Source organism: Neopsephotus bourkii, unplaced genomic scaffold (genome assembly GCF_033783945.1).
Source record: "Neopsephotus bourkii isolate Nb327-2 ecotype Australia unplaced genomic scaffold, CSIRO-AGI_Nbou_v1 NB_1346, whole genome shotgun sequence".
NCBI lineage: Eukaryota > Metazoa > Chordata > Aves > Psittaciformes > Psittacidae > Neopsephotus > Neopsephotus bourkii.
Genome location: NW_026901826.1, coordinates 180,555 through 206,089, shown reverse-complemented (window position 1 = coordinate 206,089; position 25,535 = coordinate 180,555). Strand labels below are relative to the sequence as shown.

The 25,535-nt window shown below is 49.2% G+C and overlaps 1 protein-coding gene across 2 annotated transcripts; it reads left to right on the top strand.

The window, feature by feature from the left end:
* Positions 1 to 1,900: 1,900 nt before the first annotated feature.
* Positions 1,901 to 25,130, top strand: KPNB1 (karyopherin subunit beta 1). Of its 2 annotated transcripts, XM_061366452.1 has the most exons (22): positions 1,901 to 1,988; positions 2,264 to 2,322; positions 5,101 to 5,283; positions 6,122 to 6,322; positions 7,944 to 8,096; positions 8,921 to 8,980; positions 9,275 to 9,364; positions 9,550 to 9,660; positions 11,123 to 11,224; positions 12,447 to 12,671; positions 13,026 to 13,217; positions 14,382 to 14,512; positions 15,687 to 15,834; positions 16,070 to 16,141; positions 18,505 to 18,649; positions 20,236 to 20,318; positions 20,880 to 20,987; positions 21,248 to 21,391; positions 21,484 to 21,589; positions 21,917 to 22,031; positions 22,585 to 22,746; positions 23,628 to 25,130. In XM_061366452.1, coding segments are annotated over exons 1-22 (2,631 nt in total). In that variant the 5' UTR covers positions 1,901 to 1,948; the 3' UTR covers positions 23,629 to 25,130. The 2 variants fall into 2 exon arrangements, with proteins under 2 accessions (XP_061222436.1, XP_061222435.1); XM_061366451.1 differs by lacking the exon at positions 23,628 to 25,130 and having other exon boundaries at positions 22,585 to 22,750.
* The last annotated feature ends 405 nt before the right edge of the window (positions 25,131 to 25,535 follow it).

Sequence of the window (25,535 nt, the reverse complement as noted above, 5' to 3'; positions counted from 1 at the left end):
CTGGCTTTCCTATGGGAGCAGTCCCTATGGAAAGTCATCCTGGGGTTGTAATTATCAGTGTTCTTCTGTGTGTGCTAGAGCCTCAGGAGCGGGGAGGGCAAGAGAGAAGCATCTTGGAGCTGCATCCCAACTGCAGCTGTGTGAGGCTCCCCTGCTCCCATCCTGTCCCTCTTTCCCTCTGCACAAGAGCGAGTTTCACCCCGTTTCCTCCCCAGTGCTGCTCAGCAAGTTGACTTTGATGTGCTACCAGGGAACTCCATTCCTTCAGGCTGAATAATGTCATAAGGCATCCGTTCTGTTCTGTGAGTCAAGCTGTAAATAGTCATTGGTCTTAAAAAGGGGCAGTGCTGTGAACTGTTGACAGTTCTGCCCATCCAAACTCTGCTGCTGTGTTACTGGGGAGCAGCACCCTCTGCTCTCCTCCTGCTAGCACTGTGGGCCATGGGCATCCCATCTCAAAGCTTCACAGGCCCTTGTTCCACAGGTTAGGCTCAGCTTTGGTTTTCCATATGGAATGGCTGAGATGCAGGAAATGCTGTTTGCAACAGGATGAGGGCAGCAGGACAAACAGGATTCAAATCCCAGTGTATGGACATCTTTCTCTGGGCACCCTGTGCCAGCGCCTCAGCACCCTCACAGGGAAGAGCTTCTGCCTAAGAGCTCAGCTCAGTCTCCCCTCGGGCAGGTTCAAGCCATTCCCCTTGCCCTGTCCCTACAGGCCCTTGTCCCAAGCCCCTCTCCAGGTTTCCTGCAGCCCCTTTAGGCACTGGAGCTGCTCTAAGGTCTCCCCTTCAGGAGCCTTCTCTTCTCCAGGCTGCCCCAGCCCAGCTCTCTCAGCCTGGCTCCAGAGCAGAGCTCCAGCCCTTGCAGCATCTCCATGGCCTCCTCTGGCCTCCCTCCAGCAGCTCCACGTCCCTCTGGTGCTGGGCCCCACACGCCTATGCAGAGCTGCTGCATTCACCCCGATCCCGTTTCTGGGGCTCAAAACATACCCAGGGGATGATTCATTACCGGGAGCAGCAGAAGCGGCAGGGCCGGGCCGCCAGGGCACCCTCCCTTCTCCCTGCGGCCTCGCTGCTCCTTTATTCCCCGGCCGCAGCCTGATCGCGTTACTAATTGCTCCCTCCCGGGGCCATACAGGGAATAGAGCCCTGCAGGTCACGGAGCCGCCGTTACCGGCCTCAAACTCTTTTAACGAGCGGGGCCGGGCCGCACCGAGGCAACCCTCCTCGCCGCTCCCGGTGCAGCGACCCCCGCGGCGGGGACCACCGGCTCCGGCCCGGTTCTCCCCTCCCCGGTACGGCCCAACACGTGGCCGGGGGGGGGCGGAGGAGTCGGTACAACACCTCTCTCTTTCCCACCTCCCCGTTCACCGGGGCCGCCCCGGAGCTACTGGTGCCCCCCACGTGTCCGCCGCTCCCCTCCACGGCGCGCCACCGGGGGGCGCCCGCCTCGCCACCGCCCAATCACCGCGCTCGCCGCCGGAAGCCCCACCCCCTGTCTTCCTTTCCCGCCCTTCTCTTAGACACCCCCCCCCCCTCAACCTCCACTACCCTCCAATGACCAATGGGAATCGCGCTCCCTGACAGCCAATCAGCGCGGCGGCGCGGGGCGCGCGCGGCTGGTATCCCTCCGCCGCCCGCCCGGCCCCTGCTCGGTGTGTGTGTGTGTGCGCGCGCGCGCGGCCACCGCCGAACCTCCTTTCCCCCCCCCTAACCCCGGTTGTTCTCTGTCTCCCTCCGCCGCCCGCAGCAGCCGGAGCCGCCGCCGCCGCCGCTGCCTCCGTTCCCCCCCCCTTCCCCTTTCCCCCCCGCCCGGAGGGGACCACCCGCCTCGGCAGGCCCCGTCTGACCCTAAACCCCCCCCTCTCTTCCCCTCCCTTCCGCCCCGCTTCCCCCCCCTTCCCTCTCCCCTCCCTCCCTCCCGCCGGAGCCACCACGCCGCCGCCATGGAGCTCATCACCATCCTGGAGAAGACGGTCTCACCGGGTAAGGCATGGGAGGGGAGGGGGTCGCGGTGGGGCGGGGGCCGCGCAGCCTTGAGGCGGCGGCTGAGGCCCCGGTAGGGTGTGGGCCGCGGCGGGGCGGGGGGGGGAGAGGCCCAGCAGGGCCGGTGCCCGTGGAGGGGTAGAGGGAAGCCGGGGAGGGCAGGGAGCGGTGCGGCCGCGGTGTCCGCCTGAGGGCCGCGGCCGTTGGGCCCCGCGCGCCCGCCCGCTGAACTGACGCCGGTTCCTTCCCCCCCCTCCCTCCACCGCCCGCCGCAGACCGCTCCGAGCTTGAGGCGGCGCAGAAGTTCCTGGAGCAGGCGGCGATCGAGAACCTGGTGAGAGAACGGGAAGGGGACCGGGAATGGGATCAACGGGAATGGGATCAACGGGAACGGGACCGGGGCCGGTGGCGGGCGCTTCCCCTCCCCCTCCCCTGCACCCCGCCTGAACCGCCATGGGGCGCAGCCTAACCCTGCCCGCGCCCGGCCGCCGCGCCCAGCCAATAGCAGCGTGTCTTTCTCCTCGTCCAGCCAATAGCAGCGCGTCTTTCTCCCCCGCTAGCCAATAGGAACGCGGCGCCGGGCGAAGGGGCCGCGCCGGCTGCGGGAGCGCCATGTGCGGCCGCGGCCATCGCTGCCCCGGGCGCCGCCCGGCCCCGCCGCTTCCCCCCTGCGCTGCCCCAGGGCCCCGTTCAGCCTCCCCGCAGCGGCATCGCCGCGATGCGCTCGGTGCCGGCGGGGCTGCGAGCTCCGGAGCGCGGGGAAGGGGGGGGTCAGGGCAGGGCAAGCGGGCCCGGGGCTCCGGCCGTGACCTTCGTGAAGGGAATGAAAAGAGGGGGAAAAAAGCTTAAAAAAGGCAAAAATAGAGGGGAAAAAACCAACCCCACCCCCTCTGCTCCTCACCGGAGCGGGGTGCGGAGCCCTTGGGGGAAGGGTGGTTCCTTGCGTCTCAGGGTGTCCCAGCAACCAGCGTTCCCGTTGTTATCTGTGTGTTAGCATTGGGAGCACGAATCGTGTCCTTTTTGGGTTCAAAGTCTTTGGTTTTGGTGTGCTGAGGCGCTGGCACAGGGTGCCCATAGAAGCTGTGGCTGCCCCATCCCTGGCAGTGCTCAAGGCACAAGGGCTTGGAGCAAGCTGCTCCAGTGGAAGGTGGCTCTGCCCATGGCAGGAGTTGGAGCTGGATGAGCTTTAAGGCCCCTTCAACCCAAGCCAGGCTGTGGTTCTATGGTTCCATACCCTGGTGTACACCAGGAAGGTCACAGAGCATTGGAACTGGTGTTTGCTAAGTCTCAGGATCTCCCTGGCTGGCCTCGAGGACCCTGGGCAGTGTTATGGGCAGTGGGGCAGGGTGATGGCTGGAGCTGGTTGTGACCCTGCCTCTCAGGCTTTTCAAATGCCAGTTTTCCAAGGTTTCCTTTGTGTTTGCTGCCTTGTGAGAGCCAGGTCAAGGTAGGGAGGAGAGGGCCTGGAGCTTATGATGGGGCTAAAAATGAGTGTCCCGATGTGGAATGGTCCAGTGGTTGAGGAGCTCCGTGTAGGCTCTGAGGTCTGTTAATGGCTTGGTTTGGCAGGAGGATGAAGGCTTCAGGGCAATCCCCATCACAGGAACAGGATTGAGATGGGCAGGGGTAGGAGCTGCAGGGTCCAGCCAGAGGTTCTATGCTCAGGGCAGCAGCAGAGCTGGAAGTGGTCCCTCACGTGGTTGATGGAGATGCACCTGCAGAGCAGCTCGTTCTTCTTCATTTCCTCCCTGTAGTTAATTTAGACCCTTTTCTGAGGCTTTCATTGACACTTCCCATAGATGCAAGTGCTGAGGTCGTGCACATCTGTGTTTGCTTTGAGCCTCAGGCCTGGAAGGCTTCATGTCACGCTTCTCACCTTCAGCTAGAATTCTCCTTAAAGCTCATGAAAAGCCGAATGGTTTCTTGCTAATTTATGGGTGAGAAATCCAAAGACACTTCCTCACCTTTCAGTTTCAGTGCAAACACAGCAATACTTTCATTTTTGTCCTGTGGACTTCTTAAATGCTAAATCAAACCAGAGTGTAAACCGTGATGCTTGGGAGGTGGGTTTAGTGTGTGTATTTGCAAGGCTTTTGTCTATTGCATTGAGATGATCCAATGGCTTGTGTTCATCAGTTGGAGTTGTCCCATGTTTGAGTGTTGGACACACTGACAGCCCAACTAAAATCTCCTTTTGAGGGGCTGTGCTTGGTCAGTGATAATGTGCAATGCAAAGTAATGGATTTATTCAAGCGTTCTGATGAACTTTGGGAAGTGAGGTTTTAAAAATGGCTTTTTGGTGCCCCAAAACCTTTGTATGGCTCTGAAGTTGGGTTACAGACGTTATAGGACAGGGTTGTGCGTAACTGTGTGTGAGGTGGGTTCAGGAAAAGCGTATTCCTGCTTGGTGGGAAACGGGTTGAGGATGGCACAGCTGCTTCCAGCCTTTCCTAGCAAGGTTTTCCTGGGAGGCAGAACCCTTTGGAGGGGCAGCTCCAGTGCTGAAAGCTCCCCATGGCTGAAGCCTCTGAAACAGAGGAGGAAGGGGTTGAAATGCAGGGGCATTCCTCACCTGCACCAATAGCAAGTGGCAGGGATGCCAGGTATTTTTATCCACACACGTCCACCCTTTGAGAGGGGGGTGATCCCCATGCGTGTCTCTGCCCCTTTGATGGCAAAGGAGGAAGTTTGTAATATCCCAGCCCTGCAAAGCAGCGTCTCATTTCCCACTTGAGCAATGCCTGTGTTATAGTTTGGGTATTGCCTTGAAGCAAGGGACAAGTAGCAGGGACTTCTTCACCGTGTTTGATACCCATCCAGAAAATACATATCTTGGCATGTGAGCCCAGTAGTTTATTTAAAGGAATACTTAAAGCAGACAGGAGCAGGGAAGGTAAAATAAAGTCCAGCAAAGTCAATGCCTGCTTATGCTGCTTCCCAGCTGTTCTGATTAGGAACTTAACGCCTGTAATCGTGCCATAGAGCCCTGTGGTGGTGATGGTTTCATCACGGCCGGGTAGAGAAGGAGCTTTGGTGACTTATGGACCCATTTCTCTGGGTGATTTGGGGTTTTCCCCCTCCTTGGTGGTGCTGATCCTGGTTCCCTTCCCAGCCAACCTTCCTGGTGGAACTGTCCAGAGTGCTGGCAAACCCTGGCAACAGCCAAGTTGCCCGCGTGGCGGCCGGCTTGCAGATCAAGAACTCCCTCACCTCCAAGGACCCCGACATCAAGGCTCAGTACCAGCAGAGATGGCTCGCCATCGACGCCAACGCCCGCAGGGAGGTCAAGAACTACGTAAGTTGGGTCCCTTTTTGCTCCTTCTCTTCTTGTTTCTTCACCATGGGGATGAGGGGTAAGCATCTTGTCCATCCTTTTCCACCTGAGGAATGGTACCTATCTGATACAGGTTGGCCTTACCCTTTATCTATTTCTTTTAATGTTAGTAGGATCTGTATAGAGCAGGATAAGGTTGGGTGGGTGATGACAATGTCACTTTAGGCTTTTCCTATCTTGCTGATCACTAAGGGGCAGCTTGCAGTGCAGACAGGATCTGTCCTATTGGGTACTGGAGCTACAAACCCGCTTTGTTACAGTTTTCTGTCAAGTGTCATTAGAAACCCAGTGATTTTTAGGTGGATCTATGGAAAATGAAGGGGTATAACTGGAAATACTGAAGCAAATTTGCACCCTTCTGTTCTGAATGAAACAGTTATTGAAGAACAGACAAATTACAATTAAAAGGAAAGAAAATTACTCAGCCCTGTTGAGATTATCCTGGCATAACCAGTGCAGGACTTAGGGGGGGTTGAACCCCCAATTTGCTTAGCATTGGCAATGTTGCTTTCCAAGACAAGGGGTTGCTTGGTGAGTCACGGCATGCAGCGTTGTGTATGGGTTTTAAAGGATATGGTGGAAGTCCATGCAATCCCACAGCTGGATCTCACTTCCTGAACAGGGCAGCCGTGGCCAAGTTGAGTTCAAACACCACTTGTCTGCGGTCATGGCTTTGTTTGCAGCAGGAGGAAGCAGAACAAAGTGCTTTATAGGGGAAGGGGGGTGATGTGGATAACAGTCCCATCCCCATCTCTCCTTGCTCACCAACACAAACCATCTCCTGCCAATCTCTCCCCAGGTTTTGCAGACATTGGGTACAGAGACGTACAGGCCCAGCTCAGCCTCTCAGTGCGTGGCTGGCATTGCCTGTGCAGAGATCCCCATGAACCAGTGGCCCGAGCTCATTCCCCAGTTGGTGACGAACGTTACGAATCAGCACAGCACAGAGCACATGAAAGAGTCGACGTTGGAGGCCATCGGCTACATCTGTCAGGACATCGTGAGTATATGTGGGGGACTGGGCTGAGTATGTTTGAAGTGCTCTGGAGCCAGGCTGAGAGAGCTAAGAGGGGCTTGGGACAAGGCCCTGTAGGGACAGGCCAAGGGGAATGGCTTGAACCTGCCCGAGGGGAGACTGAGCTGAGCTCTTAGGCAGAAGCTCTTCCCTGTGAGGGTGCTGAGGCGCTGGCACAGGGTGCCCAGAGAAGCTGTGGCTGCCCCATCCCTGGCAGTGCTCAAGGCCAGGTTGGACACAGGGGCTTGGAGCAAGCTGCTCCAGGGGAAGGGGTCCCTGCCCGTGGCAGAGGCTTAGAACTGGATGAGCTTTAAGGTTCATTCAACCCAAACCATTTGATGATACCTGATAGGCTGTAATGCTTCCTTGGGTCTGTCTTTTAATACTTGCCTGGAGGATGCCTCTGTGCTGACAGAACAATGGGCAGTAAACATGAGGGTGGCACCTGGAAGGACTGACCTGCTTTCACAGCAGAAATCCAGGGCATCTCTCATAAGGTTCAGCTTGAAGTCTATGTTGCTGCAGTTATATGATGGTGAGGGCTGCTGCTACAAAACTTCAGCTGAACATCCAGCTGTGTAAACCATTACAGATGAGTGATAAGCTTTTGATTCCTTTCTGTGTTGGGGAAACTTGACAACTGCCTTCCCTCTTGCACAAGGAGGCCTTTGATTCTTTATTTGGGAGGTTTTGATGCACAGCTCATTGAGACACCTTCTCCAGAAGGTGTCATGGAAGCTGTGGCTGCCCCATCCCTGGCAGTGCTCAAGGCCAGGTTGGACACAGGGGCTTGGAGCAAGCTGCTCCAGTGGGAGGTGTCCCTGCCCATGGCAGGGGTTGGAGCTGGATGATCTTAAAGTCCTTTCCAGTCCAAACCAGCCTGGGGTTCCGTGATGATCAGCACAGTTTGCAGTACCACTGTGTTGCATCAAGTATCCAGTGGGAATTACTAAATCCCTGGGTGCTGCCTGACCTTCCACTGGAAAACAAAGTTAGCTGCTGGTTTTTTGGTGCCACTGAATGCCTTGGAGAATGTACGTGCAGCATTCACTGATGGAGCTTCAGTTTAGTGAGGCAGAAAGGGAACTCTTCTGTTTGGGGCTTTCAGCAGGCTGCAAGGGATTGGTTTCACTGTTGGCTGTTAACTCTCCTTGCTCCTTGTCCAGGCAATGGTATTTTTTCCCTGTATCTCAAAATATTGGCAACTTTACCATTGAAAGTCTCTACCTCAGCTGCTGGCGTAGATCTCTGCCCAGTGTATAAAGGGATTGGAAATCAGTATGGTTTAAGTTGCTAATTGAATGAAGTCAAGTAGTCCAAAGCTTTTTGGCCTATTGTTTGAGACAGTGGGGTTTATTTAGCATTGGTGGCTTGAGTATCAGGAGTATCTGCTCAGCTCAGTCTAATCACTCCTGTCCCAGCAGCTGGGAAGACACAATGGTGGGTGAATTCCTTGTGCTTGTGTTCCAGTCCTCCCAGTGAGCAGAGAACTTCTGTTCTTTTAACACCTTTAAACTTGGAATATTTCAGGATCAAACTTAGGATGCTTTAAAATACAGAGGAAGCTGTTCAGCTGGCAAATAACTTTATTAACACTTCTTTTTAGGATCCAGAACAGCTTCAGGACAAATCCAATGAGATCCTGACAGCCATCATCCAGGGAATGAGAAAGGAAGAGCCCAGCAACAATGTGAAGCTAGCAGCTACTAACGCACTCCTGAACTCTTTGGAATTCACCAAAGCAAACTTTGACAAAGAGGTGAGGGGGGTGACAACTCATGGCTTAAACTGCAAGGGCTGGATCCATGGTCTGTGATGAGAAATCATGCACCACGCTGAGTTTTGATGCATAATCCTGTTGCAGCTGAGACTTGGATTCATTTCTGTAGGACTGATGCGTGCTTGTTGTGACATAGAAATACTGTGGAACCTCTTGGAGGTTCATCAATGGAAAGGAAGTGTCACTGGCTTTCTTTTGGATACATTTGAGCTGACCTTAGAGTTCAGCCTATGAGATGCTCTGCTTCCCAATCAGACTACCCTATAATGCTGCTGCGAGCGTACAAGCTTGGATCAGCACTTCCTTTCAAGTGGTGTGGCAGCAAGCCAGATTTAACTTTGCCTCTGGAAATTGTGGGGGGAGGAAGGCTTGTGAGAGGCTTTAGAAGAGGGGCCTTGGAATAAGACTCTGTCCAGAACAGGAAAATCTATTGATTCCCCTTTTCCTTCTTGGTTTAAGTCTGTTCCCAGCATCTCTACCAGGGAGATGTTGGGAAGATGGAATTTGTGTTGAACCTTCAGCTTAGCAGGTCTTTTAATGAGAACTTATTCTACTTTATTTTTCTATTTTGGACAGTCTGTTAAGTGCTTTTTAAATTGGAAGTTTGGGATTCCCATTTTGGAGAAGAAATGATACAAAATACTGCAGTGAATAGGAACCTGTACTGGTCCTTCATCCTTAGAAGTGCTGCATGAGTGACTGTACTAGGCCAGACTCAAAACACACCCTCCACAGGCAGGATGCAAAGACTTGAATGCTTTTATAAGGCAATTCTAATGTTCCTTTTCTGTTTCTTCTTCTAGTCTGAAAGGCACTTTATTATGCAAGTAGTCTGTGAAGCAACGCAGTGTCCAGATACAAGGGTGAGTGGAATGAAGGGCTTGATTCATCACTGCACCTTTGTGGGGAAGCTGGCTCTGGCATCAGCAAGGAGTTGTCAAGTGTTATGTGGAGTAAACACTGGTCTGTTAACTGGCTTTAAGTACTCAAAATGAGTTTTATGCTTAAAGTTGGATGTTGTAAATGCACAAGCAGCAACTTGCATCCTCCTAGTAAAGACCTTTGTAGTTATGGTGTAAACCTCAAGCCAGGTTATTAATCTATGGTGGGATACAGCTTGGTTTGCAAAGCACTTGATCCGTTTTCTGCTCTGACAGGTACGAGTGGCTGCCTTACAGAACTTGGTGAAGATAATGTCCCTTTATTATCAGTATATGGAGACATACATGGGGCCTGCTCTTTTTGCTGTGAGTACCCATGTTTCTCATCCCTTGTTGTCTGATCTTGCTGTGCTCCTTTGCCCTAATCCAGGAGTAAAGGTTTTCTTATGTTCCTGGTTTGCTTTGCTTTCTTTGGCTGTGACTGCATGCTGGGAATCCCTCTCCTTGCTAAAACATCCTTCTCTCCCCTCCTTTCTTTCATGTTTCTAAAGATAACCATTGAAGCAATGAAAAGTGACATAGATGAGGTGGCTCTGCAAGGGATCGAGTTCTGGTCAAACGTCTGTGATGAGGAGATGGACCTGGCTATCGAGGCATCTGAGGTGAGCTTCCAAATGACCACTGGAAAGCAGCAAGTTCCCATGATTGTCTCTTTGGGAATGCTGAGCTCATGTATTTGGGAGAGCCCCTTGTGTGGCATTCACGGGTCCATGATGAGACACCATGCACCACTCTGATGTGACGTGATGCATGTCTATGACCGAAACTGAGACCTGAGGCTGCATGAAGCCTGTGAGGCTGGGTGGCTGTGGGTGTTCCATGTGCTGCAGACAGCACAGAGCTGGCTTTTAGCTGCTAGCCTGGGTACTATCAACTCTGGTTGATTGATTCTGCTTTTCAGGGTAAATACAAAGCCTGTAGCACAGGGGCTGCCATTTGGAGTTCCCTTCCATAACTCTTTGGGTTGCATTTAGTGTAGCTTGAACACAACCCCTTTTGCTTACTGGATTACACTGGGATGAACTGCCTTTTTAAGTGAGCAGAATGGTTTTAAATGCCAGCCTGGCTGGGAATTGAAGCTGCTTGAGATAAAGATCCTCTGACAGCTTTGATGAGAACACGCTGTGACATACAAGTGCTGGTTTTCTGCAAATGGTACGTGACAGCTACCTGATTGCTTCTGAGCATTCAAAAGTCAACTCGAGCTACTCCTGTAAGGTTCACCTAAATGTGCATTGAGCACAGATATAAAGCATGGTGTCGTACCAGCAAATTCTCAGTATCACAAAGATCTTTGAGCTGTTCCTTCATTAAGGCAGCATCTTGAGTACCTGAGATAGCACGTTGAAGGGAGAGCATTTCTTGACTTCCCTCCTGTCTTGGAGGCCTAGTGGGCTCTGTTTTGTTGACATGTAAGAGACAGGACTTAGTCCTAACCCAGTGTGCAAAAAGATTGATCACATTCTGTCTAATCCAGTATTTATGAGTTAAGAATAAAGTGATGCGCTGAAAGGAAAGTAATCATTATCCCTTACAATGGATGTGGATGGAGATGAATTCGGGGTGGTGTTGTGCATGCAGATGCCGTTTGCATAAATTAGCTGGAGAGATCAATAACAGCTTAAACTTTGAAGGGCTCTAGATGAATCATATCCATCTTTAAAAGTAGCTAAATATATATTTATGTTGAATGCCCAAAAAAGCAAGGATAAAAGGACAGGCAGCAGCACGTAGGTTTAGTTTGTGCACTGCAGACCTTTTGCTGCTTCCATTTGGGGTCACTTGTTAATTATAGGTGACTGCAAACTGAAAACATTCCTGTTTGTCCCATGTGAGGGAAGAGGAGCTCTACGTGCGTGGAATGGCAAATGGGACTTGCTTATTGGGTAGGACTGGGATTGGTGCTGGGTGTCCTTGAGGCTCCTGGATGCTACAGTAACTCCAGGTTTGCGTTGGGAAAGAGAGGAAAGCATGCAAAAGGGAACTTGCAATGCCTGGAGTTTATCAGTCAGACTTCATGCCTATATAGCCACTGAGAATCATTGTGTAACCTCTTTTCTCCAGGCAGCAGAGCAAGGAAGGCCCCCAGAGCACACTAGCAAGTTTTATGCGAAAGGAGCGCTGCAGTATTTGGTCCCCATTCTAACACAGACATTAACAAAACAGGTGAGTTGCCAAATCCCTGTTGTGTGACCAGAAAATCCCTGCTTCCGTATTCTGGGACAGCAATTCTGCTGGTGCATGGAGGAGGAGATTGGCAGTGGTGGTCATCACCCCCTTGCATAGGGGACTTCTTGAGACACTGGGTCCCAAAGGTGCTTTAGGTGCCCTGGGGTGGTTTAAACTGGTGCAACATGTTCAGAGCACCTTTCCTGGCAGTCCTTGGGCTGGGATGAGACATCATGCACCACTCTGACCGAATGATGCATCGTTTTTAGGGCTGAGCCTGGGAGACTGCATGTGGTGTCACTTTAATGCTGAATTCTGTTAACACGTGCTTGTGTTTATGGTTTTTGAAGAGGATGGAGAGTTAATGTGTATTCTGTACAGTTAATGTGTATTCTGTACAGTTCATCTGTATTCCCAATGAAATGCTTGGGAAATTAAACCCAATATACAGGCTCTGCACCATTTGAGATCCAGTTCTTGAGCTTTACTACTTGAACTGGGAGGCCTATGTTTGTTGAGTACCTAGTAAGCACTTCATAAGGACTTGTTTGGACTGTGCCTTGCAGCCTAATCAAAACTAATGGTATCATTTGCTGCAGCAGGTCTAATTATGAAGAAAACTGTTAATTAAGCCATCCAGGACGAAGTTCATTTGGCTTACTGCAGCGAACTGGGGAAATGCTTGGTGCTCTTAGTGAACCCAGAGAATTGGTTCCCTGGTTTTGTATTGCTGGCTGCTCGGATGCAGAGAGTTAAACTGCAGGAGGTTCTAAAGCGCTTGTTAAACCAGGACAGATAAAACAGATGAGAGAATCACAGGTACACAGCTTCAAAGGAATTTGGGAAGTGGCTGAGCTGCCAGTCAGGGGGGAAGAAGCTGTTTAGCTACAATGGCCACTCTGCAATGGCATGGATCACAGGAACAAAAGCTCAACCTGGATGAGAGAGAAGCATATGGGAAGATGCATGAGGCTGCTGGAGGTGTGTCAGTAAAGAGCCAGCAGCCTTACACCAGGGTGGAAAGGATACAGATGATGCAAGTAACTCGGGGTGCTTCTCTGCCAGAGATGCAGGTGGTACTTCCAGACCTACATTGATTTCTAAATATAAAGCCTGGTTATTAAGGCAGCATTCCTGCAGTAATCCAACACGGATGCACTGCCTGCCAGTGGGTAAGGGATGTTTTCCCCCAGCCTGACCAGGGGTGCTGTTCTCTTAGGATGAAAATGATGATGATGACGACTGGAACCCCTGCAAAGCAGCAGGAGTCTGCCTCATGCTCCTGGCGACCTGCTGTGAAGATGACATTGTTCCTCATGTCCTGCCCTTTATTAAAGAACACATTAAAAACCCGGATTGGCGATACAGAGATGCAGCTGTGATGGCTTTTGGCTGCATTTTGGAAGGACCAGAGCCTAACCAGCTCAAACCACTAGTCATACAGGTAGGATTCATTATGTTGTCTTGGAGGCTTTCAGAGCAAAACAACTTCCTAATTTATTTGGGGGAGGCTTTGCCCATTGCTCTTAATCTAAGGAAAAGCAGAAGGATGTCACCTTTAATGATGTTTTAGTGAGGTTTGGTAGCCCAGGGCAAGTAGGTTGGTTACATAGCTGAATCACACAGACGTGCAGGGCTTCAGAATAACTGCCTCCAGTTCTCAAGTCTTAGCCCTGAGAGATAACTTTATGAATGTTAAAATACCAGTTCAAGGGGATGCATTCAAATCCAAAGTGGTAGCAAATGTCTGTTTCTGTATATTGCCCTAAAATCACCTAAATTTGCAATGCTTTTCTAGGCAATGCCAACTTTAATAGAACTAATGAAGGACCCCAGTGTTGTGGTTCGAGACACGACTGCTTGGACCGTGGGCAGGATCTGTGAGATGCTTCCTGAAGCTGCCATCAATGACATTTACCTCGCTCCACTGCTGCAGTGTCTGATGGAGGGCCTGAGTGCTGAGCCCAGAGTGGCCTCCAACGTGTGCTGGGTAAGGCAGCCCCTCACTGGTGGATGTGGGACAAGGGGAATGCAGCTCATATTCATATATACAAATACACACACATACATATATATATATATATATGTATGCACACACCCAAATGTATATATACTTGGAATTAAATGGATTTCAGAGATGATTCATGGCTTGGTCATCCAGCACACAACTGTGGTTAACGTAAAAGTAAGTTATCTCAAGTCTGTTTTGGGGCTCTGGTAGGAAAGAATAAAGGAAGAAATGGATTTTAAGGAGAGAAATGATAATACTCATTGGTTTGAAACTGCTGTGGAAGCTTTCCCTGATAGCTCTTTAGAGGAGGCACGCTGGGATTTAGCTTTTTTTCATGGGGACAGCTGGATTGCTGCTTTAACATTAAGGGATATGGTGCTTTGTTTCCCATTACCCCAGCCTGCTTCTGCAGTGGTTCTGGAGGTAAATTGAGGAGCATGAGATTTCCTTGTTCACTTAGAGCTGCTGTCCCATGGGTTGGTTTGCTAACTTGAGTCGTATCATTGTCTTGATGGATGTCTACTACCAAACAGCATATCTGGTCTTTCACTGTAAAGGGAGTGTGTTCCCTTTCTGCCTTTCAAAGAGAGCTGCTCAATAAGAACTGAGCTCGAGATGAGCATCAGCATGGCAAAACAAGGTTTAGATACAACAAGAGTTTGGTCTGTTGGTATTCCAGAGGTTTGAAGACTTCTAATCAGCGTGGAAGCTTTGCCCTGGTCTGTTGATCCTGGCAAAAGCCCATGTAGCTGTGGCATTCTGAAGATGATGATGGTGTGTTTTGAGACTGAAGGTGAAGATCAGGAGGCTTTCAGCTCTTCCAAACCCACCTCTCAGAGCATTAACAGTTGCTTTGCAGTTGGAAATCTCTTGACAGCTACTGATGGTTGAGACCAGTGATGCTGTGCAGGTGTTGGCTTGCAGACAGCATGACCACCCTGCAAGTTCATGGTCCAGGTGTGAAATTGTCACCACTCTTGGACCAGCGTTCAGGGCACTGAGCAATGAACTGCTCATGGAGGGAGTTGTTCATCCTGTACATGTTTGAGGTGGTCTTGTTAGAATGAAAACTGTTGGGATCTGTTTCTGGGCTTGTGAGGGTAAACTCCATTGAGTAACAGCAATGGTTGTTCTCTGTTTCAGGCCTTCTCTAGTCTTGCTGAAGCTGCCTATGAAGCTGCAGATGTAGCTGATGATCAGGAAGAACCAGCAACCTACTGCTTATCTACTTCATTTGAGCTAATAGTTCAGAAGCTTCTGGAGACTGCAGATAGGTAACACTGAAATCACTGCCTTAAGCTCTGCAAAGATGCTGCTTTTCATTCCTTCAGGCTGCTCGTCCTCTTGCAGCTTAGATGCGAACGGTGTTTTATCAGAACTGGGCTTTTTTTGTATCCTATGGAATATAGAATGCTAATTCCCTAGAAGAAAGCTGTTCACACAGAATAATTTGGCAGTATTTTGTCATATCTGCTTTTGGGAAATGTGGGGTTTCCTGCAGGAGCACCCATTCCCTCTTTTACTTTGAAGACCCCACACACAGTTTCAGTAGTCCTAAGACTCACCAAGGTTGGCTCCGAGGCCACTCAATAAGGAGGACTGCAGCAAGATGTCATTAGAGATCTGTGTGTATCGTGCAGCTCATTTGCCTGGGATTGTTTTATACCCTGCTTGTTGCTGTGATGTTACAGCCATTTACATGAGCACCAGGTACTCCCAGAAGAGATGAGGACCTAGTTAAGCTGGATACTGCCCTTTTCCCAGCTAAGCTGCAGTATAAATAGATGAGGCAAAATGTTGTTCTCAGTTCTGCAGATGCAAGAATAAGGGTAAGGCTGGAGCTGTATTCTGCCTTGAAGGTCGAATGTATCTTGACAGCTCAGAGTTCAATCCTTAGATCAGTTCAATCGACAGTTGAAGCCTTTTGCTGCAGGACTGCTGCTTAAATGGGGTCCCTGCCTGAACAGTTCAAAGCCTAAACTCTTCCTGTCTAATTGACATCCAACCAGAAGCACAGCGTCTGGCTCAAGGCTCCAAAGCCCATCAGTCATCTTAGCTCAGATCTCAGCTGGCTTTATGTCAGATTTAACACCCTTGCCAAGGCCTGGGAGGGATGGCAGAGGTAGTAATGTATGCTGCTCACCTCTGGAGACCAGCTCTTCCCAGACAGGGGAACAGCACACTGGGAGATGTGGGTTTGAGGCTTTTTCTGTTCCTGTACTTGCTTGCCAGTGACTGAAAATATTGGAAGTCATTATTAATAGCAAATGAAAAGTCGTTCCAAAAGTAGTTTCACAAATTTCAGTTACTTTCAAGTCTTGGAATCCAGGAATTCAAGTGCTTCTGCTTGTCACAACACCAAAATTTAGCTGCTCTACTAAAAAAAAGAGTCTTGTTTCTAAGCAAGCCTGAGCATTGGGAGCTGCAAATACATCCCTTCTGTTACAGGCCTGATGGACACCAGAATAACTTGAGGAGTTCTGCATATGAATCTCTGATGGAAATAGTGAAAAACAGTGCCAAGGACTGTTACCCTGCTGTCCAAAAGACAACTCTGGTCATCATGGAACGACTTCAGCAAGTGCTGCAGATGGAGGTGGGTTTGTTGCTGTTGTGTGTCTGGGGTAGGAAAAGGAGTTCTGTTGCTGAGTGCATATGTTAGGGTATAATGTGGGTTTATTTTGTTAGAGGTGGGTAGATACATTAAGCTTCTTGCCTTAAATTTGAAGGAGCACATTGAATCTCTGGAGCTCACAATGCTGTTAGCATCCACTGGGGTGGTGTGGATGGTGGCACAGGCTTATGACACGTGGGGTTTTGTTCTTTTACAGTCCCATATCCAGAGCACTTCCGACAGAATCCAGTTCAATGATCTTCAGTCTCTCCTTTGTGCTACTCTCCAGGTAAGGCCCTGTCTCCTGTGTTCGTGGTGATGGGGGAAGTGGTGCCTTTAGAGATGCGTCCGTGCCCCTGATTATGCACACGTGGGCCTGTTGAGGAGATCAGAATGAGGAAATAGGATCCTGTGTCCCAGCTGACGTGTGCGGGGTGATACAGGGTTCAGAAGGCTTCAGTAGAGTATGGCTTACAAAGTATAGGGCAATATGAATAAAGAACACTGTATGCAGCATGTTATGGGGTGTATTTACTTTCAGATTGGCTCTTACATTGGCTACAGGCTGAACAATCGCTTTGGCACAGACAAAAACCCTCCATAATGGCTTTAATTCGCTCATCTGCCTCTTGTGGTTGGTGTTCTTATTTAAAATGGCACTAATTAAAATGCACTGAGTGTCCTTGAAATTAAACATCTGGTAATGAACAGCCCGTGTGACTCGGGAGTGCCAGCACATTCCAGTCCCTTGCTTACTCCTGCAAAGTGGTCTTGATGCCTCCCCATTCCATTTCTTGCTTTGTCCTGGAGTTACTTTGATACAGGTTGCTCAGTGATTTTTCTAGTCTCTTCCTATTGATTGCAAGGGGAGTTTAAATCTCTCATTTGCTTTAGAAGCTTTTTCCAGGCTCTGCTCTGTAGCTGTTTCCTTTTTGATCCCAAAAGCACTTTGAAACTTTGTGGGTGAATATAAATGAATCATCTCTGCAAATTCCGTAGTGTTTTCCTCTGCAAAGTTACATTTGTGGAAGATCAACCTCTGAAGTTGCCTATTTTCATTACAGTGGCACTCAATGAACTTAAATGTCTTTTCCAACCTAAACAGCCACTTTTTTCCCCCAAAACTGCTGAGGAGGTTCATCAGACCATCCTGCAATAAGTGGTGGTTGCTATTGAAGCTTTCCTGTTCATGCTGCTGGGCTGTCCTGCCTAACTTATTAACAGTTACAAGGTGCTGCTTTAAAACTCTGTATTAGATGTAGATTCAGCATCAACGTGGCTCTGGGCAGCTCAGGGAAGAGAAGAGGTGTTAAAGTGCTCTGTAACCTAAAATAAAAGCAGAGCATCATCCTCCACTCATATTTATCCCTTTGCTGGGTGGTGGTACCTGTGCTGTGCTGTTTGCTCTTATAAACCCAGCAAAAGGAGCCTTTTCCTCACCCCCAGGTAACAGCCTGTTTCTGTCCCATTTGGTTTCCCCTTCTCTTAAGCAAGGTTAAGAGATCTCCTGGGTGTTGCCTCCAGGTTGTTTTGGGTAATCCTGCTCATTCAAAAGCCCATCAGCAGCTCCTTTCTCTCGCCAATTTTTAGGGTAATTTCCCAAATAATTGGTAAATGGGAATAATCTGGCTTTATGTTGGGCTTTAATGGGGCGCCTTCAGCATCCAGAATCTCAGCTTTTGCCTCTGGGAAGTGTAGGACAGGCGGGATTAAACTTGTCCTTTTAACTTGTAAACGTGTGTTTTGTCTTTATCACAAAGTCTGAACCTCAGGTATTTACAGTAATTGCTGCAGGTACTTCAAGACTAAAGTAAACCTCAGCAAAGAGACTCTATTTACATAGGAAATGCAGAGTTCTTTTGAATCAGGAGACATCAAGGTTGTGTTCTGTAGTTCATGTGCTGAAAGGGATGGGCAGAGCTGTAGGGAGCAGAGTTTAGCTTAAGCTCAGGTATTTACCTTGGCCTTTCTGCTCACTGTCATCAGGTATCAGTTTTGCTTTGCAAACATCTCGCTGCTAAACCCATTGCTGTAAATGTGTTTTGCAGTGGTTGTGTGTTAATTTGCTCCCCATTCCTCCTGGCTAGGAGAGGTTTGACTGCAGTTAGCAGTAAGGAGAGGTTTAACTGCAGTTAGCAGTAAGGAGAGGTTTAACTGCAGTTAGCAGTAAGGATAAGTTTAACTGCAGTTAGCAGTAAGGACAGGCTTATGCCCTGCTTTAACAGCCAGCATTACTGGAGTTTAATTCTGTGGTTTAGAAGCAAAGCTTACGTGCAACCCATGCTTGGCAGCAAGAGATTGTGATCACATTGCTGTGATGGAAAAGGGCTTTTTTGATAGGGCCAAGTATGGGCTGGTCACATTTAATGCCAGCTTACAAATGGAAAGCCTGGAGAATAGCCTATGCAGCAGGAAGGGTAAATTCAGCTTGTTCTGTAGCTGGAAAATTGAATGCAGCTAAAATGAATGGGACTTTGCACTTGCACTGACAAAGCAGATTTTTTGCAGCAGCGGAGTTCAAACAGCAGCTTCGTTTTTAGCAGCCCAAATGTGGTCACGAGTGTTCAGAGCTGAGCGCAGGGGCTGGAAAGGCACAATCCAGGCTCGCAGAGATGGAAGCAATTACAACCTCTTTCTCCTTTCCCCATCCAGAACGTCCTCCGGAAGGTCCAGCATCAGGATGCTTTGCAGATCTCTGATGTGGTGATGGCATCTCTGCTGAGAATGTTCCAGAGCACGGCGGGCTCAGGGGGTGTGCAGGAGGATGCCTTGATGGCAGTCAGCACCCTGGTGGAAGGTCAGTGTTGTGCTGCAGAGCAAGGTTTTGCTCAGGAAGAGGTGAAGCTGGGGTTGGACTGGTTTTCCTTCCTTCTCTTTTTGTCTATATGGCAAAAGCCATGATGAGTTCCTGGCTTTGCTTGGGGTATGGTTTTGACCGCACATCTCACCGCATCGCTCTGTGAAGCTGCGAGTGGTTGGTTATGATGGGCTATCTCATGAGTTGAATGGTTTGGTTTCAGTTAACACAGTTAAAATGCAAATTCTGCCAGGAAATAAAACCCCCTCTAGTGCTGCTTCAGAGTGCCCAGCACAACCTGGTCGCTGAGCTGCTGCAGGACACCTTTATCTTTGTGATTCAGACTTACCGCTGCCTGTGAGTCATGGTGGGTTTTGTTGGGGTGGATTTACAGTCATTGTTCTTGTTTCAAAGAAATCACTTGGGCAAAGATCAGCCTTAGAGTGGGTCCCAATGGGGCGAGGAAAATTGGGTTGTGTTCCAGGCACTTTTGAGCTGCAATGGTTTGGGTTAGAGGGTGGTGGATGTGGCATCACCCAGAGCTCTAGGAACGCACTCTGCTGTCAAAGGAGTGGGGAAGTTGAGGTGCTGTTGGAAGTCTGTAACCTCATTGCCTGACACTGCTGCCTTCCCTCTAATAAAAGCCAGGCATGGGTTGGAAACGGCCTTCAGGGAGATCATTTTGGAGAGAGGCTCATTCCAGTTGTCTTTTCCTGAGGCTGTTATCCTGGCTAGCAGGTGACAGGACCTGTTCCTAATGGAAGCGCATCCGTGATTGCTCTGAGTGCCTTTGAAGCGCAGCAGAGCTAGTTTGGGCTTTTTGGAGAAGCCCTTTCCAACACCAGTGTGTTCGGAGGGCAGGTCTTCATCAGACTGCTGTTGAGAACACAGTGGGATTGCCTGAGGAAGCTGGGATGTGAATGAGAAGGCTGAGTGGGATCACTGCACACAGGAGTGGAAGCGTGTTCCTCTTGAGACCAAGACCCTTTCACCTGTGAATAGAGAAGTCTGCATTTGTGGTCTTAGAATTGCAAGTGACTTGGAGAAGGGTCAGAGCCTGCAAGGAGCAGGAATATTTTACTTCAAATCCTGGTTAAATATGAGCACACTGAAGAGTGTGCTTGAACTGAAGAGGCCAAGCAGCTCTTACCAGAAGGAAGATGTTAAAGCTGTTATGGTGGTAAAGAGATGGGGAAAGGTGGATCTCGACATCCTAAGCATAGGAGGTGGTTGTGTTCAGAGGCCTGCAAGGAGCTGAGCACTTCCAAACCTGTTTAGTCCAGATGGATGCGTTCTACTGGTGCTTGGTTTGTGCATGAGGTGGAAGTGTTCCAAAAACCAGGTAGAAAATGATTCAGTGACATGGTTTTAGTGGCATTACCTGGGGTAACAGTTGAACTCGATGATCTTAAAGCTCTTCTCCAACCTAGATGATCTGTGCCTAAAGGAGAACTGATTGGTTGGGCTTCTATGGAACCTGCAAGTACTGGGGTTGGGTGGAATATAATGGCGGGTTGCTGTGTGGTTCAAGTCCAGCAAATATGTCTTAAGTTGGGATTTCTAACTGGACTATTTTCCATGCACAGTCTTAGGTGGAGAGTTTCTGAAGTACATGGATGCCTTCAAACCGTTCCTTGGCATTGGACTGAAGAACTACGCTGAGTACCAGGTAGAGGTCAAACCAGGCAGCCCTGTTCACAACCTGAGTTCTCATCTGCTCATGGATGCTGATTTCATCCATCAAATACCAGAGCTTCTGGTGATGAAACCAGAATTGGAGCCCCACTTCTCTCTAATTACTGACTGCATGCACAGATTTAGCCTCCTCTTTAATTCAGCAGAAGGCCTTCATTGACTTGACACCTGTGTTTTCACTTAATAGTTGGCCTTGATGAGGAAAGAGGTTGCTGCTGGCTGCGTGTTCCCATTAGAAGGTCAAGTCCTGGTGCTCCCTGTGGGGTGGATGTTTTGACCACCCAGCTGTTGTGTTCACACCAAGTGCCTGTTGCTTTGGCAGCTGGATCTCTTTCCCTCCCCCTTGTTGAAGCAAGTTGAGGTCTTTGCAGCTTGGTGATACAACTGGTTAAGGAAGAGCCTCATCTGCTCTAAGAGGGTCCTTTAATGGGTGCAGACTCTCACCACTTAGGGCTTTAATAAGCTGAAGCTATAAGGATAGAACGTGGAAGACTGACTCACTGGGTGGGTGTCTCACTTGCTGTTCTATTTGCAGGTTTGTCTGGCTGCAGTGGGCCTGGTTGGTGACTTATGCAGAGCCCTGCAATCCAACATCCTGCCTTTTTGTGATGAGGTTATGCAGCTGCTCCTGGAGAACTTGGGGGTGAGTGTTTACCTTCTCATTAGCCAGTTAGTAACAGTTGGCTTGCACACTGAGAAGAAAGTGGGAGGTGGGAGAAGCAGAAGTGTTAGGCATGTTCTGAAGATCTCGTGTTTGACAACTATCTGGCTTACTATTTGAATGGAATCCAAATTTATTGGGGGTGAGGATGTACGTTTCAAGGAAATGGCCTAATTTATTAGCTCCTCCCTCCTCACAAAAAGCAATGCCACTGAATGTAACTGTGCTAAAATCTCTTCCAGAATGAAAACGTTCATAGGTCTGTGAAGCCTGAGATTCTCTCGGTGTTTGGTGATATTGCCCTTGCCATTGGAGGAGAGTTTAAGAAGTACCTCGATGTTGTACTGAACACCCTCCAGCAGGCTTCTCAAGCACAGGTCGATAAGGTGAGCCAGTGGTGCTGTGCCTCTCCGGTGCATTAAAACCACAAGGAAGGGCTGTGCACCCACTGAGTGGGCCTTTCCTGATGCCTTTCCAGTCTGACTATGACATGGTGGATTACCTGAATGAGCTGAGGGAGGGCTGCCTGGAAGCTTACACTGGAATTATCCAGGGATTGAAGGGAGACCAAGAAAACGTGCATCGTGAGTACTCTGTCCTGCTATGGTGGTGCTGGGCTTGAGGTGGGAAAGGGACATGGGAAGAGCTGGGCTTGGATAAGCTGTTTCATGGTGGTTGTCACATCTGAGGGCATTCCCTTTGTGTGGGAATGAATGCTTTACAGCCAGGAGTTGGGAATGGGTTTGGAGCCCTTCACTGCTGTTCCTCTGGCAGTTTTTCCTCTCCCTATCTCAGCATTTGTGGGGTCAAGTTCTGCCTGTTTGGGGCTATCCTGGAAGCCCTCTTCCAGGGCAGATTGTTAAAACACAGCCTGTGTTTCACCCTGCTCTCACCAAGCTCTTCTCTTCCAGCGGATGTGATGCTGGTGCAGCCCAGAGTAGAATTTATTCTGTCTTACATTGACCACATTGCTGGAGATGAGGATCACACCGATGTTGTAGTGGCATGCGCTGCTGGACTGATAGGGTAAGCATCCCAATCCCATTTCAAGCATGCTCATTAGATAGATAGAAACCTTTATACAACTGCCTTCCTCTTTGAAGCTGGGCTTTTATGAGTGTCTGAAGTGTTTAGTGTCAGCTCTGGGGTGTTGGGTATTGAACCCAAGGAGTGAAGGGGTTCTGCAGGTGAGGTCCTTTAACTGACAGGGTGAAAATCCTTAGGTAGGAGTGAACACTGGGGGGGTGTTACAGAAATCCCAGATGCAGGATTTGTCACGGATGACCTGGGTTTAAAAACGAGCTCCCCCCCACTTCCACCTTCAGCTCCCTGGGTAAGGAGGAATGAGGGTAATCCTGTCTGTGGAATTTAGGGAAGGGGACAAGGAGATTGAACATCTCCAGTTAGTCACAGTTCCAGAAGACTTGAGTTTTCCTCTGCTGAAATTAGTGACCATATGCAGCATTTTCAAAAGGACGTGAGCTGTGAGTCAGATTTCTCTTTGCTTGCAAGAGCTGATCACAGTGGAACATCTGCTTGTGACACTCAGCCTTTACAGCCTCTCTCTTTGCTTCTGCAGGGATTTGTGTACAGCGTTTGGGAAAGATGTACTGAAATTAGTAGAATCTAGACCCATGATACATGAACTGCTAACTGAAGGAAGAAGATCCAAGACGAACAAAACAAAAACCCTTGCTACCTGGGCGACTAAAGAGCTGAGAAAACTGAAGAATCAAGCTTGGTAAGGGCTCCCACCCACCTCCTTTGCATGTTGCATAATTGTGAAATTGGCTAAACTCCTGAGTCTGAAAGAGATGCTTCCCCAAAGCCTTGTTCTCTGGGAGGTTGTAGATTGGGTGGTTCTCTGTCAACAAGCCCCATCTGTGGTCTTTGTCTATCAGAACAGATACGAACTGAGGAGCACAGGGAGCTGCGTGGCTTTCACAGGACCAGATGCAGACCAAGGGGCTTCTTGTGTTGTGGAATGTGTCCCCTTGTTAGTCAGGGACAAGCTGAAGCCTTGTTGTCTCCTCAGTCCTACTTGGAGTTCAAGGAGCATCTGAAGAACGCTCTTAGTCTTCATGGTTTAGTTTTAGGTTGTCCTGCAAGGAGCAGGAAGTTGGACACAATGAACTCCCTTAAACAGGAGAGATTTAGGTTGGGTATAAAGCTCTTCCCTCTGAGGGTGGGCACAGGGTGCCCAGAGAAGCTGTGGCTGCCCCATCCCTGGCAGTGCTCAAGGCCAGGTTGGACAGAGGGGTTTGGAGCAAGCTGCTCCAGTGGAAGGGGTCCCTGCCCATGGCAGGGGTTGGAACCGGATGATCTTAAGGTCCTTTCCAACCCAAACCACTCTGGGATTCAATGATCCTTAAGGATCTCTTCCAACTTGAAATACTCTTGAGCCTGTGATTCTGATGAAGCACCTTTAGAAAGGGCAGGATGGAGTAAGTGCATTTGGGACAACGAATCTGGCACAGCTTTGTCACCCCACCAGGAGAAGCTCCAACGTGTCCCATATATTCTCTCTTGCTTCTGCAGTCACTTTTTACCCCGCTTCCTCCCAGCTTCACCTCCTGCCCGCGGGGCTGGGGTTGCTTGTTGATGAACCCTTTTTGCTTACAGATCTGTTACCATTGGGATGACACCTGAGGCCCCCACTGGAAATCTCCAATCTTTTGAGGAAAAAGTAAAACAAAACCAACAAAAAACAAAACCAACCACGGAAGTGAGGAGTGTGCACGGATGCTGAATGTTTGGGAATGAGAGGATGAGTGTGAGTGAGGCTTTGAAACACACCACATTGGGAATCCCGCCACAGCAGCAGAGCTGTCAGCGAGCTGAGCACTGACTTGCATAGGAATCCCGGCGCCGGCTGGTTTTGGGAAGAGGGAATGAGCCGATTTCTGTCCAAGGAATGAGCGAGTCTCTTCTTCAGGCAGACCAGGACCAGCTTCTCTGTCGTGGCCGGTGTAGAAGGGGAACACGGCCGGTTGGGAGGAGAGGAAACTGGGTTCAACTGTGGTGCTCTTGGCTTGGGCTGCTGGAGAGGGATGGAGCCAAGGGCTCCAGCCGCCTGCCCTAACCTTTTGCCGCACGATGCTGTCGGTGATGGGATGTGAGGAGGAGGTGAAGGATTTTCAGTCTAGGAGTGAGTGTGTGTGAATGAGGCGGTATCCACATTCTCAACTTCGAGTCATTGCAGTTTATCTTTGCCCAAAAACCACACAAAAATGATAAAAGACAAAAAAAACCACACAACAAACCCACCAAACCACCACCCAAGGGTTAGCTGTTGCATTTCATAAACTAACCAGAGTTCAGTCTACTGATGCAGCGTAAGAGATGTACAAATAAAAGAGGGGAAAAAGACAAAAAAAAGACAAAATAATAATAAAAAAAAAAAAGAAAAAAAATAAGGAAAGTCGCTCTTTAGGGCTTTTTATTTTAGGGAAACACTGACGAATGTTCAGAGCTCCCGTTCCCGGTGCCGCTTTCCATGATCTCGGTTCATCCAAGCGCCTTTCCTTCCTTAATATTGTTCAACTGTGAATGTAGAAATGGGAGGGGGAAAAAACCAACCCAACCCGACCCCAACCTCTTGCTTTAGAGGGAATGGAAAGCAAATGGCAAAGGCGATTTCAGGCTTCAAACTCAAGTTACAAGTGTTCAGTGCTCCCAATTGGCAGTGAGAACGCAAAGGGAAAGCTCTCTCCTGACTTGGACTTGTAGCAGCCCCGACACCCACAGACAAATTGTGCCAAAGAGTTGAAAAACAAAAAGCAAACTTCAGGTAATAGCAAAAAAAAACAAAAAAAAAGGCAAAAATGGCAAAAAAAAACCAACCCACGAAACCAAACGGCTTTAAGTGAGGTGAAATTCAATGTGCGACCAAGATCTGATGATAAAAATGCCATTTGGAAACTGCTTGGCCTTTTGTGCTCTTTATTTGATCAGGTTTAATGTGGTATTTGGTCTCTTGCTGCACTTCAAAAACAAAGGAAAAAGAGAAATTTATAGAAAATATATATATACTGACTTGAGCTTACACAAGACGGCACTTGTAAAAGGTTCTATTTTTCCACTGCAGTTGAAGATGAATAAAATGGTGTCAAACATTCCCCAATACTTCCTTTTTTTTGTATTCTTGGTCTTTCCAGTCAAAGGGGAACCCTTTAACTGAGGCTGTTTTGGTCGCTAGCAGCAGGCTGATGGGCAACTCGGACCTGAACCGGCTGCTGATGCTTTTGTGTTCACGTGAAGGATCCGAATCTCTTCCTTTCCTCTTCAATGAGCCTTTTGCTTTTGAGGAGTAGGCCCGTTGCTTTTAGCTTGTCAGCAATAAGCCAAGACCCAACCAACCCCTGGAGAAGGTGCAGGGTTTTGAGACTCTCATTTCCTTTGAATGCAGCAGTTGAACTACCAGCATCTGACTCTGCAGTTTAACACGGGCATCCTTGCAAAGCTGCTGTGGGAGGGAGAATAGAAAACCTTCGCCAGTATTCCCTTTTTTTGTTGTTCTCTCAAAAGCAG

What these genes read in the sequence shown, in the direction of transcription:
- KPNB1 (XM_061366451.1), top strand. Translation starts at nt 1,949, where the DNA reads ATGGAGCTCATCACCATCCTGGAGAAGACGGTCTCACCGG. An exon ending in GCAGGGAGGTCAAGAACTAC is followed by an intron (nt 5,284 to 6,121) that starts GTAAGTTGGGTC and finishes ATCTCTCCCCAG; the next exon opens with GTTTTGCAGACATTGGGTAC. An exon ending in TGGCTATCGAGGCATCTGAG is followed by an intron (nt 9,661 to 11,122) that starts GTGAGCTTCCAA and finishes TCTTTTCTCCAG; the next exon opens with GCAGCAGAGCAAGGAAGGCC.